At 35.9% G+C, this 12,530-nt stretch overlaps 1 protein-coding gene across 3 annotated transcripts in view; it reads right to left on the bottom strand.

Moving 5' to 3' along the window:
* Window positions 1–984: 984 nt before the first annotated feature.
* Window positions 985–12,530, bottom strand: part of LOC121738968 (tyrosine-protein phosphatase corkscrew-like) — a 38,359-nt gene continuing 26,813 nt past the window's right edge. For 2 of the 3 annotated variants that reach the window (XM_042131260.1, XM_042131262.1), the window contains 10 exons: window positions 10,004–10,171; window positions 9,050–9,203; window positions 8,703–8,831; window positions 6,029–6,169; window positions 5,627–5,763; window positions 4,878–5,042; window positions 4,451–4,561; window positions 4,055–4,145; window positions 3,378–3,526; window positions 985–1,723 (listed from right to left, as the gene is read on the bottom strand). In XM_042131260.1, the coding sequence (XP_041987194.1) occupies window positions 1,703–1,723; window positions 3,378–3,526; window positions 4,055–4,145; window positions 4,451–4,561; window positions 4,878–5,042; window positions 5,627–5,763; window positions 6,029–6,169; window positions 8,703–8,831; window positions 9,050–9,203; window positions 10,004–10,171 (1,266 nt within the window). In that variant the 3' untranslated portion in view covers window positions 985–1,702. The remainder of the gene's footprint in view (window positions 1,724–3,377; window positions 3,527–4,054; window positions 4,146–4,450; window positions 4,562–4,877; window positions 5,043–5,626; window positions 5,764–6,028; window positions 6,170–8,702; window positions 8,832–9,049; window positions 9,204–10,003; window positions 10,172–12,530) is intronic. The other variant, XM_042131261.1, reaches the window with a different exon arrangement.

Genomic DNA, 12,530 nt, shown 5'->3' with positions numbered 1-12,530 from the left:
AGGATTCACTGAACTTCTCTGATAGTACACCTATACAATCAATTCCACGTAGGTACGTCTGAAAACCTAGACGAATATCGTTCGTCAATCGTAATCTTCCGTATTTGTCCATCTTTTATTTGGACCAACGCGAGGAGGCCACAAAATACTTCTTACGATACTCATTACGTAAAAGTTGTCACATAGACTTACACTATCATAGATACACCCGGCCAAAAATGCACTAAGTATAGACTTTTATTTGTAGAGCATTTCCCTCGATTCATATTGTACTCTATAAAATAAGCACCAATCGAATAACTATTTGTAAATAAGTATATCTTTTACGCTCGACATTGATTTAAGCTATTGCATAGTTTATTCGGGCTTTGAGCGTGACGACCGAATTAATAACTTCCGTAACGAAGAAACATAACACCCGTCGATGCGGCGTTTGTGTGCATGTAAGACGTATGCGAAGTATTATTGCATAAGTTTATAAAAAAAAATGCTATGCAATAGCTTTACCGCAGCGCGGCAGTCCCTGAGTGCCACACGTATTTATTTTTTGGCCGGGTACCGGGTGGTCAATTTATCGCTACTCATGATAGAAGTCAATATATAGAGATCCAAAAGTAGGCCTGTATTTTAGACCGACAACATCATCGACTTTAACATCTACGTAAATTCTGATTATGTGTTACAACATTAATTTGACAACGGTTATCACGGCTTACGTAGCTACTCATAAGTCATAAACAACGATTCTTCGAATGTGTCAATGTACATAGAACAATGACTTAAGAAACAGAAATAGAATAACATTGACACATGCGAAGATGTAGGTATACATAGGGTAACATTGTTAAAGGTACTATAGGGTAACATGGTTAAAGGTACTATCAGAGAAGTTGATTCCTCGGCAGATGGGGGACCTACGTAGTTTGGTCGCGTTACGTCAAACCCAGCTGACATCTCACAATTAACATTAAATTGTCATAACCGACCAAGTAACGTTGGTCTGTCAACTGCCTAGGAATTAATTTCCTCAGTGGTACATAAACCTTAGCCTGCCTGTACCCTAAAGACACGAGAGAGAAGTTTTTCTAAACTAAGCTACACAATAATTGAAAATTGGTGTAGTCTAAAGTTATATTCGTTTACGTCTTCTCGCGTCTTGGAGTTATGATGGCAGACTTACCTAAAAGGTTATAACATCGATTAGACATCATATCGATTAGACATAACATCGAGACATAATATTAGATGTATCGATAATATTGTTCAAACGTCGTAGTCCGGTATTTGAGTACTGTACGCCGATTCTGCTAAATAATTTTACTATAAAAGTCGGTGCGATAATAGTTACAACTAAATAATATTCTTGTGTTCAACCATCGCGATAGGATCTATCAAAACTCTAAAAATTATCTTTAAGCGAATGTGAGAATACTTTTTGCTATATTAGGCATAGTATCTGAACTAGTTCAAGGATTTAGGTGCCAAATAATGTTAGATTAAATAGCAGAATCGATGTACGGTTCCACAATTTCTCATCAGAGGTAATCATTAGTCTAGTTTTGGTTTTGATGATAATTTTATGGTACTTTTTCATCGTAATACAGATACTTGTCGCAAACTTTTTACTTAGTCCAACTTAAGTTTTACTCGACACATCTTAAATGTGGAGTTTCACGAACAAGTACTGTATTTTCTTGTGGCATCAAGCTTCCGACGTATAAATCTGAAAATGAAAATGCGAAATCAATTAGTTACCAGATATCTACTAAAATCCGTAAAAATTGTAGAGAGGAGTTATAGCGATGGTTCAGCACCCCTAAATTATAATAATTAGACACACGGTGTCTGGCAGTGGTAAGCAACAGTCAACAGTCATAATGGCCCGGGAGCCAGGCACATTTTTGGTCAATCATTTTCTCTCGAGCGAAACTTTGTAAAAAAAATCTCCACAGCCGAACATATAATAATAATAACAATAATATCTATGGACGCTTCACACCACGTCAGTCTGGCCCCGTGGTAAGTACCTGAAGGACTTGTGTTACGGGTACGAGACAACGGAAATATATTTAATACTTTTATACTATACATACATTTAAGATTTTTATTATATGATACACATATTTAATACATATCCATGACCCAGGAAGTTTGAAAACTTTTGTTCCGTCGGCGGGATTCGAACCCGCGACCCCCGGCTTGAGCTATCAACGTGCTCACCACTGAGCCACAGAGGTCGTCATATAACCTCCTCCTTTTTGGAAAATGCATAAGGGACTTATACTATGATAACTATCGACCGTCAGCTGCCACTCCGTGGGTGGGGTGGGCAGTCGCAGCCTCCCAAAGATGAAGAAAAAAGTGTTTTTACTCATACCACTATGTCCTCTAATATTAAACTTCATATTTGTTATTAAAACTCTCAAAATCAACATACCGCCAAATATCTTAAGAAACGTTATTTCCTCCCGGATGAAAATTTATCAGAAAATTGTTAAAATACTCTAGTGAACAATAAAAAAATCAGATAGCTGTAAGTCAAGGGAAAAGCCGTCAGCTGATAAGTTTCAGTAGGTCATAGATGCTGTTGCGTTTCAGCTTTCAAGGTACCAGCTGACAAACTTTCCACTGAGATACAGCAAGCTGACATTAATTTTCATTCATAGTAGCACATAAACGATCACCAGGTAAATTTTTAGCTGAGAAGAAATCATTGAATAAATTTTTTTTTCTTGTTCAAGGAGCCAGCTGACGTATAATCCATCGTGTTATGGTCAGCTGACTATGTTTTTCTTTCAAATTACTACAATATAAACTATAATTTGTTATTTTCAGATGAGAGGAATATTCAGATGAGAGGAAATGCGTCTGATAAATTTTCAGATGAGAGGAAATGAGTGAAAAAAATTTTTATTTCTTCAGCCTCCCGAAGGCTGCCACTGCCCACCCCACCAACGGAGTCGCAGCTGACGGTCGCTAGTCATTCATTCATAGTATTAGTCCTTTATTAATTTAACATTTTACGAAGTTTCGATTGGGAGGGACTTGGTCATGAAAATCTGTTACTGGCTCCAGGTCCATAAGTGTTTCATGTTTAGCAGTAGAAGACGAGATTCCTACAGTTATCCCGAAGAAGGTACTCTACTTTAATTAAGCGAAGTAGGTAGGTTCCCACTCGATACTTTTTAAAGTAACTGCAACCTAAAGTCTATAGTCGCTAGTCGTTCTTATGAGGGCCATGCACAGAAAATCTTTCAGATTGTATGAAATTTAGACCCCCTAGCTCTTACTCTAAAATGCAATATGACTAAGCGCTCTAGAACCAGAAAAACATAGCTCCACCTCCCTGAAAACTTTTGAATAACTGAAACGCTTACCTTCTTTTGCATCTTGCCGCTGCTTCCATCGACGTAGCTCTGCAGCGCCAGGTATATGAACCTGTACTGCAGCTTGTTCTGGACCATTCCATTTCTCTGGGCGCGGACTAGTTTCACAGTGTTGTGCACATCCAGCTCAGTGTTTACACCTATAACAAAGCATGTCGTCTTTTTACACATGTCGTGCTATGCACAGAATAAGCTCCGGAAGTATTGGACCGAGTTTGATGAGAGGTACAGACATAGAGAAGGGGAAGGACCAGGAAGAGTTGTACGGTTCCTGCTCGAATTTTGAAGTGAAGGAATCCTTTTATAACAAACTAGCTGTCCCGGCATCGTTGTTTTGCCATAAAATGATTTTTCCTGTTTTCTAGCTTTTCTCTTGAAATTTTTCTGATTTTTTTTAACTATAGACCTCACGGAGCCCGAGACCTTTCCAACGAATGCAAAACTGTAGAAATCGGTTCGTGCGTTCTGGAGTTATAGCGTCAGGAAGGAAAACCCGACTTGTTTGTATATATTAGATAAAACTAACATCATAAATAAAAACTTCGCACACTTAACAAATAATGATCTTTCGCAATGCACAATTTCACACACAAAGTTATTCAAAGTATAACTACGCTAGCTTTAAAAGTAGAAGAAAATTAAAGCAGTTACATCATAAGATATCTTACCAGATGATCGGATTTTGTCAATGAGCATGTCGATGACAATGAAGGTTCCTGTCCTTCCGACGCCGGCTGAGCAGTGCACGCACAGGATGTTCTGAAAATATTCAAATTATTGAAATCGTATTATGTATAACGTAACAGATAAAAGATGAAATATAAACTAAATATATTGTGCTCTACCATATAGCATGATCTCTATTCTATTTCACTGCACACTTCGTTTAAATTCAATTCAATCTTAGTATGGTCCGGTTACATCTTATGCTTTCAATTTAAATGGAATCACTTCTATCCCGGACAAAAAATAAAGTATGACAAATAGTTTTTATTATTCGTAGATAACAAACATATGAACGAAAATGAGCAGGTCCATTTTAGAGAGCAATATGGAAAACCTACCTGATCAGGAGCATCTTTCTCTTGAGTGATATGGTACATTTTTCTGTTTATATCATTCAGCAGGCCTAAGACTCCATTGGGATCCTCGGGTACACCATGGTCTGGCCAATTCTGCAATATAAAAATACTTTAACATCAGGTAGCGTATAGTTTTCGAGCGCATACTTAATGCTCAGACTTATTACATACACAGGTCCAAATTTTCATACATTATTGCACAGTCCGACTGATACATCCGCTTTATAATCGGGTAACCTGACAGGATTTTCCTGACCTTACTTGGAAAGATCATTATTTTTTTAGGGAATATAACCCTACAAGCCAATAACAAAGCTCTGAGGCATCGGTCTTTACTCCTAAAGGGGATAAAGCTAACTGTGGAATAAAGGCCCTGAAGAAGCCAATTAGGAATGTTCGAGAAACTTACAGTGTACTGATACTGGTAGATGACTTTGCAAGTGTTGTTGTCGTTCACATCGAACTCCCTCAACACGTAGTCCTCATAGCACGACTCCGATATGAACTTCACAGCGATGTTGTCATCATATACTTCCTCTTTGCCCAGCACTGGCCAGTAACGGGCACATTTTTCCTGAAAAAATAGTTTAGTTCTCATTCTGTTCCACTTGTAGATGAATCCAGTTTCCAGATTGGAAGTAACTGTGACTGTCTATTATCTACGCACATGTCTGCGATACTCGCTTAATGTCACGATCACGATTATGTCGCCGTAATCTGAACGAACGCGGATTAGTTAAGAGATTTTGAGGTGCGTATGTATGCGTAGATATTCTACATGTGGTAACTGGTAGGTACACATGTGAAGATATAATTTCCGAGCGATTCATCCAGAGACCGTTTGCCTGGTCACAGTCACATAATATCCCACTAGTCTGGACTCTGAATGAAAATTTAGATTTAAAAATCTAAATTTTCCATTCTTTAGAGTTCCGTACGGAACTCTAAAGAGTTCCGTACGGAACTCTAAAGAGTTCCGTACCCAAAGGGTAAAAACGGGACCCTATAATTACTGAAACTTCGATGTCTGTCCGTCTGTCTGTCTGTCTCCAGGCTGTATCTCATGAACGGCTATAGCTAGCCTTTTGAAATTTTCACAGATTTTATATTTCTGTTGCCGCTATTATTTTAAAGTGTATAGTAATTGATAACACGTACATTCGTTACCTTGTCTTTTTCATTTTCTCGAGTGATCATAGCGATCACCCTCACATCTTCTTGCCAAATCATTCGCCAGAATTGATTTATCGTGTTTTTCAGACAACCTTGTGCGGCGATGTACATTTTGTCCTTAACTGGAATGATGCAAGAAATTATATTTTTTTTAGTTGAAGAAAGAAAAATGCTATAAATTAATTACAACATCTAAATAAAGGACACACTGTCTAGCGATATAATGCTAAATATATCCCTAGACAGTGTGTACCTTATTTAAATGTAATGTAAATTCAAATGTTTCATATTTCGCTGTTACATGAGATTTCTTTGGAAATTTTATAAAAATATCCCAAGAGTATACTATACTAAATAATAATATTATTATTTATGAAGAAATCATACTTATACTACGAGACTCCTTCGTGTGCAATTTGTCCAATTTGATGATTTTCCTCACTTCTCTTAAAGCGTCATCGGAGAGTGATTTTGATACCAAGGGTACGTATGGTTTCTTCTTCTTACTATCACGTCGTAGTATTAGTGCTGGAAAAAATATTTTTTTAAAGAATTATTCTTAAAATAAATAATAATCCATATTACATTAAAAAGTGTATCTTTCTGGCTGTTTGTAATCTCTTCACGTTTAAACTGCTAAACCTATCATAAAAATAAATAGGTATATCTAGTGTACCACCCTTTACGACAAAGTCGTGGGATAGTTAATATTACGGAAAATGAACGGTTCCCGACCGCCGGCCAAAGTTGCGATCAACATAATATAGTATTTACCTAAATCTAAATCCAACCTGAAGTAGATAAAGATGATTATTTTTCCTATATACTTATATCAGTCTTCGTGAAAGTCGTGGAAATTTTCCACTTTTAAATCGCTGAATAATTTGAGAAAACGTATTTTTTACCACTTTCACCAAGACTAAAATGAGTTTGTGGCCCGTATGGAAACGGTCGAGTACCATTGGTATACCTATAGGTATAATATATCCATTCATCGAACCTATTATCTATAAAAAATTACTCTACAAATTGTAAAACCTGTCCGAGAACAGAGCTGGTTCTCAGTTTTACGGCGTACCAATTATTTCCCGGTGGGATTCCCATTCAAGGTGCGATGTTTTTAACGATACCAAATAGTGGCCTACGTGAGTCTCCAAATGCAGTGCACTGAATATTCCAACCCGTTGCTTGTTATATTCCGACCGCATCTCGCCTTACTCCTTAGCATGGGTAACACGTTTCGCATACAATGGTGTTATTTTTCCTTATTCCATCAAAATACTATTAAAATTACGTTAGCAGACAACTCATTAAAATGTACGGTAAACTGATGCACAGTTTAAGTTTATTATACTTTTGTTTAATGTGATTGAAGTTCAATAAAGTCTGAACGACGTTAACAAACTTCCAATTTAAGCAAACGTTAAAAATTATTGCATAGGTACTTTAATCATGATATTATGCTGATTTTCACAATTTACCAAGACGTTTACAACGTTGAGACTATTATTTTTCATCTTAAATTTAATTTAAGTAGGTACCTAAACAAAAATGTAAACTTGAAAAAATTGACGAGGGACTCACAGCAATAGGTAAATATTTAATTTTTAAATTGATAGATCTGTAATCATCGAAGTTTGCTTACATGTATAGCAAATTAATAATAATCTACATTTTAATTGGCTTCAGTAATATTATGTATTTTGTCCTCCTTTTAATTCGCCATTTTCTTAGATGACTTAAAAGAACTTAAAGAATGTAGTAACTAGATTAAATGTGCTGTGATTGTTTATTAAGTTGTAATTGATATTAAATGTATTCAGTGACTCATGTGAACAAGCATAGAATTACTTAATTGACTACTTTACATGACGACAGGATTTAGCTGTCTACTGGCCATCTTATTTTATTGTTACCTACATTTAAAAAATAGTAAAATTGTTTTGAATTTTTGGTAACTTTCATGAAATTGCACATGTTAAAAAAACCGGGCAAGTGCGTGTGGGGCCACGCGCAATATAGGGTTCCGTAGTACCGCTAGTTTTTGATATTTTTTAATGGTCAATAAATGTACATTTATTTAAACGTGTTTTATACTACTAACAACATCATCTCAGTTACGTTTAAAGGAATAATTTTAACGAAAAGTTCCTTTATACTTATCCGAATACAATTTGAAGTCTTTGAAGTCTTCTTGACCTGTGATAGTTTTCCTAAATGGAAAACTATCACAGGTATATAAAAATTTAAATAATTTAGCATATTTCCTACTCTCGTGAATTTTTTCACATATCCCGAAGTAACCGTTTAGCTGGTAGAAGGACACTGGACTCTAAGGATTTTTTTCACTTTAAAACTTCATATTTCACAAATGGCTCCCTAAATCGGAAAATGATCTATAAGTACTCGTAATATTTAAAAAAAAACTTTCCAACGACACCCCACATGGTGGGGTGAACGCGAAAAAAAATTCATCCCCGCTTGATGTGTAGGGATAGGGTAATTTTTTTTTGAAGATATTATATTATACCATTTTGTCGGCATTATTACTATGCGTATTCATGCCGAATTACAGCTTTGTACTCGTAGCTTCTATAGTCTCTGAGCAAAACCGCGGACAGACAGACGGACGGATGGACAGACTGAAACTATAAGGGTTTCTTGTTGACTACGGAACTCTAAAAACAGTTACAGAAAAAGAGTGACACAAAATGGAATGTCGAGGCCTTACTACAATTATTGTTCAAGTTGTATTAAGTGTAATATTTAATTGTAGTAGTGTGTATCTTTATTTGGAATTATTTTATTGTGTATACTTAATTGTAATTTATAGAAATCAATATAATTGTATATTTTAGATTGTATTTTTTAGTGTTTAGATTGTCCTCTGTATGCGCTTATTATATATTTACCCTTAATATTTTAATGTTGTATAGAGTACTTAAAATAAAATATAAGTAATAATAATTTATAAACAAAAAATAGGAGAAAAAAGTAAAATAAAAGATAAAAACAAGCCTTGACCCTGTCAGGGCGACTGAACAGAAAAAATGATACTTACAATGGACACTTTTACTGCTCTCGCTGGACGAGACAGAGCTGGTGGAGTCGCCAAGTCTCGTTGTTCGTATGTAGCTGGCGTTGATGTAGTCATTACCGGGCTTCTGAATTATCACCCGGGTCTGATCATCTAAACAATTAAACAACAATTATTGAAAAAACACATGAATGTTTGGCAATAAAAAAATAGGGTAAAAAATGAGGTATGTAGATAAGTTTCAATGGTTATTACTTTTAAAGGATGGTTGGGCAAATACCTCGAGCTCAGAGAATTACAGCTCTTTTTAAAGGATAATTGCAGAAGTTGCTTGCCCTCGCCGTCAATATCAAGTGCCTATCAACACTTACATGGTATTACATTTCTATATCTGTTCTTGCTCGCATTTTCTGGTTTTGATCCCTCGCGGGTGGTGAAAGAGTGAAAACCATCCACCATCTTGATTGTATGGAACTCCTCGTCGAAACCACTCTTGTTTCTTTGTCTTTGGAAATCACCCATCTCCTGAAACGACAAATGTATCTTCGTCTTTTATTAATTTTACAAAGATTTCGCCAAAACTTCGCAATGCTCATTCGCTAAAAATATGCAACTGAAATTCGCTCGCAAACTTAAAATTTGTAAAGGAACATTTTCGAAAACTTTTTAATGGATCATTATTAATTAAACTTTTAATGAAATATGAAACTCGGGCTCGGTCGCAACTCGCAACTAACGAGTTTACGACGAACTGTGTTTATATTAGATAAATAATTAATATGTTACACCGTACACGTCGACGCCAGCCAAGATCGATATTTACCTAAAAATAGGTTACTGAAGTAAGTCTAATTATTTATACTGTAGCCTGTGATGAAATAAATAAAAAATTAAAAGCTAAATAAAAATAAAAGCCCTATCCATTGTTCATTTTGAGCGACAAGTTTTGACAGAGGTCTTTTCGATTGATTATTCTGTGTTATAAAAGTTGACCAATCGTGTTATGCTATGGGTAATTCAAAGACAAAGACATGTTGAATACTGACAATGAACTTTAATTTCTTAGCGTTAGTCATTGCTAAGAAAAATCGATATCGCTGCAGCCAAATTATCAAGGCGTCGCCTTAAACTGCATCACCGTTGCTGATCGGTAATGCCTGCATGACATGTGCGTGATACGTCTATCTTTACCACAGATCTTTACACACCTGTATACTTAGCTATATAATATAAGCTCTTAAAAATACTGATACTTTAGTATATCGCCAAGTCATTATTAAAATTAAGCCATTGCGCCAAATTAAGCCAAGCAATGAAATTATTACCTGAACTTTCTTGTTGATGTCCTTAGCTTTTAGGCAGGTTCCGTTGACGGGAGACAGTAGACGCAGGACGTCACCGGAGTTCTCTATCATGGGATACGACCGGAAGTGCTCTATCAGGCCCACCAGGTCGTCGAACTGCTCGCCGCTGCCTACGTCATACTTGTCATGCTGCAACAACAAGGAGGGGGTTACTGGATATGTCACCACCAAAACAGTTCGAACCTTTTTGTATGGAGCGTGATATACCTAATTAGTTTCAAGTTCTTAAAATGGCATATTTTCGTGTACACCTATGAAACATACGTCAATGGACAGAGAAAGTAATTATACTGTACTCGGCGAAACATGGCGGTAGCGGTCGTTGACTCCTTGTCAAAAACTTGTCATTTTCTATACAAAGCCGCGATTGACAACATCTGACACTTCATTGTCAATCGCGGTTTATATGGAAAATGACAAGTTTTTGACAGGAAGTCAATAACCGCTACCGCCATGTTTCACCGAGTACAGTATAGAAACAACAATTAATACTCTTGACAAAATGTTAATCATACCAATTCTCTATTCTTTATTCAACTTAAAATTATAATATGAAGTGCTATTGAATCTCAAAACCATATGATTTGCGAAAATCTAATCTATTATGATTTAAAGTTTTTACAGTATCTAATTGTAATGTACTATAAACTCACAAATTAAGTATTAACTAAACATACTAAAACCAACAAGCTAATTGAGAGACGCATTTCATTATGAAGTGGAATGCTTAAGTTAGTCTTACTTCTTAATAGCTTTATCAGGCTATGACTACAACAATAATAATATTATGTAGTACTCAAACACAATAAGCAAATGCACCATCGTAAAAATAGATGAATAATATTCACAAACAAAATAGTTAACCCCAAAATTAATATTTAAGTTATGCATCCGTCCCGATTTCGACGGGACAGTCTCACTTTCAGGCCGTTCGTCCCTATGTCCTTCACAAGACGGAAAATGCCCCACTTCTCGCATATATTTATATAAAGTTAAGAATATTCCAGTAATAATATATTATTAAGCTTCCTATCTAAGAATCGCTTAGAGATATAAATAATATAGAGGCAGTGACGGATTAAACCTTAATCAATTTAAGCAATTGCCTAGGGCATCACGTCTGAGGGGGAACCAGAAGAGAAAGTTTCAAAGACCTATTCTAGTTGACATACGGATATGGGGGCCCACAAGCATGGATTGCTTAGGGCATCGAGTAGTCTTAATCCGTCACTGTATAGAGGCCGTTCAGCGAAATCATTTGCCAGAGGAACACTCGACTCGTGCCCGTGTGTTTTCTATTGGCAAACTTCTACTAAATTGTATAAATCTACACCGTCTTTTAGGTAGTTTATTGTGTAGATATGTAATTCTACGATCTAATAGATGTCATTTTGGGTTTTTAGTGCGATTACCTAGACGTCCCGTTTTGGTAAGAATATAATATGGCCACGATAGTTATGCAACAAAATTGCCTTATATTTCTCTCTTGACTAGAGAGGTTGAGCCAGGTCAATTGGGAGTTGGGACAGGCTTGACCTGGTCGGGTAGCCTCGTCATAGCTTAAGAAAATTCTTTTCAGATAAAGTTAAAATAAATACCTACTAAGGAAAATATAACCTCTTCTTTTATGGAAGTCGGTTATTATTAACTAGTTAACTAGTTAATTTTTTGATATTATAATTACAGCATTATTTAATGTATATTTCTTATCTATCCTACCTTTAAAGGGCACCAAAAAAGTGTACGTAATATAATTTCATAACTAAAATACAAAGTTTTTAGTTCGGGCTACCAAAACGAAAGCATCAGTTTATTGTCATCATTAACACATATCCTTGTATGCAATAAGGCACGTTATATAACATAGTGATTGCATAATGGTTTAATTATGAGTGGATAGGAATGTTAAGAGCTAGTGTATGATACCTACAAAGTTATATCCATCGGTCAACTCTATCTCAACTTATAGCTCGTCGGTTAATATTAAATTACTGGCATACAGAGTAAAATAAAGCGATGTGTACAAGATTTCAGACCTTTGACAAGCCTATCTAAGGCAAATCGCGTTTGTTTCACGTTTGGTTAAAAATATTAGAGAAAACATAAAGTTTTGAAAAGTTTCGTCATTATCTATTTAATGTTAAAGAGGCAATGGAGCATCGTAAACAGGAAGCTAGAAACAACCTTCTTAGTTCCCATTAAGCGAGATTACGTGACGAGACACCTGATGTCCCGAAATGATTTACGAGGAAATGCTGCCAAATGCGAAATGGTAGCGAACAGCCTTATGAATTCTGATTTCTGATAGATAACCCTGACGAATGATTTTAAAGACTGTAAAATTAAGCTTTATGGTGTATGGATATATTAATACTAGCTAAAAGCCGAGCTTTGTGAGAGCTCGCGTCGTCACACCTTGACTGACTGATGATAACACATCTACGTATTACGTAATATAAATAAAAGTCACTATGTCAAAGCACAAATC

Source organism: Aricia agestis, chromosome Z (assembly GCF_905147365.1).
Source record: "Aricia agestis chromosome Z, ilAriAges1.1, whole genome shotgun sequence".
Classification (NCBI taxonomy): domain Eukaryota; kingdom Metazoa; phylum Arthropoda; class Insecta; order Lepidoptera; family Lycaenidae; genus Aricia; species Aricia agestis.
The sequence above is the reverse complement of the archived record's forward strand: the minus strand, read 5'-3'. Positions and strand labels throughout refer to the sequence as shown.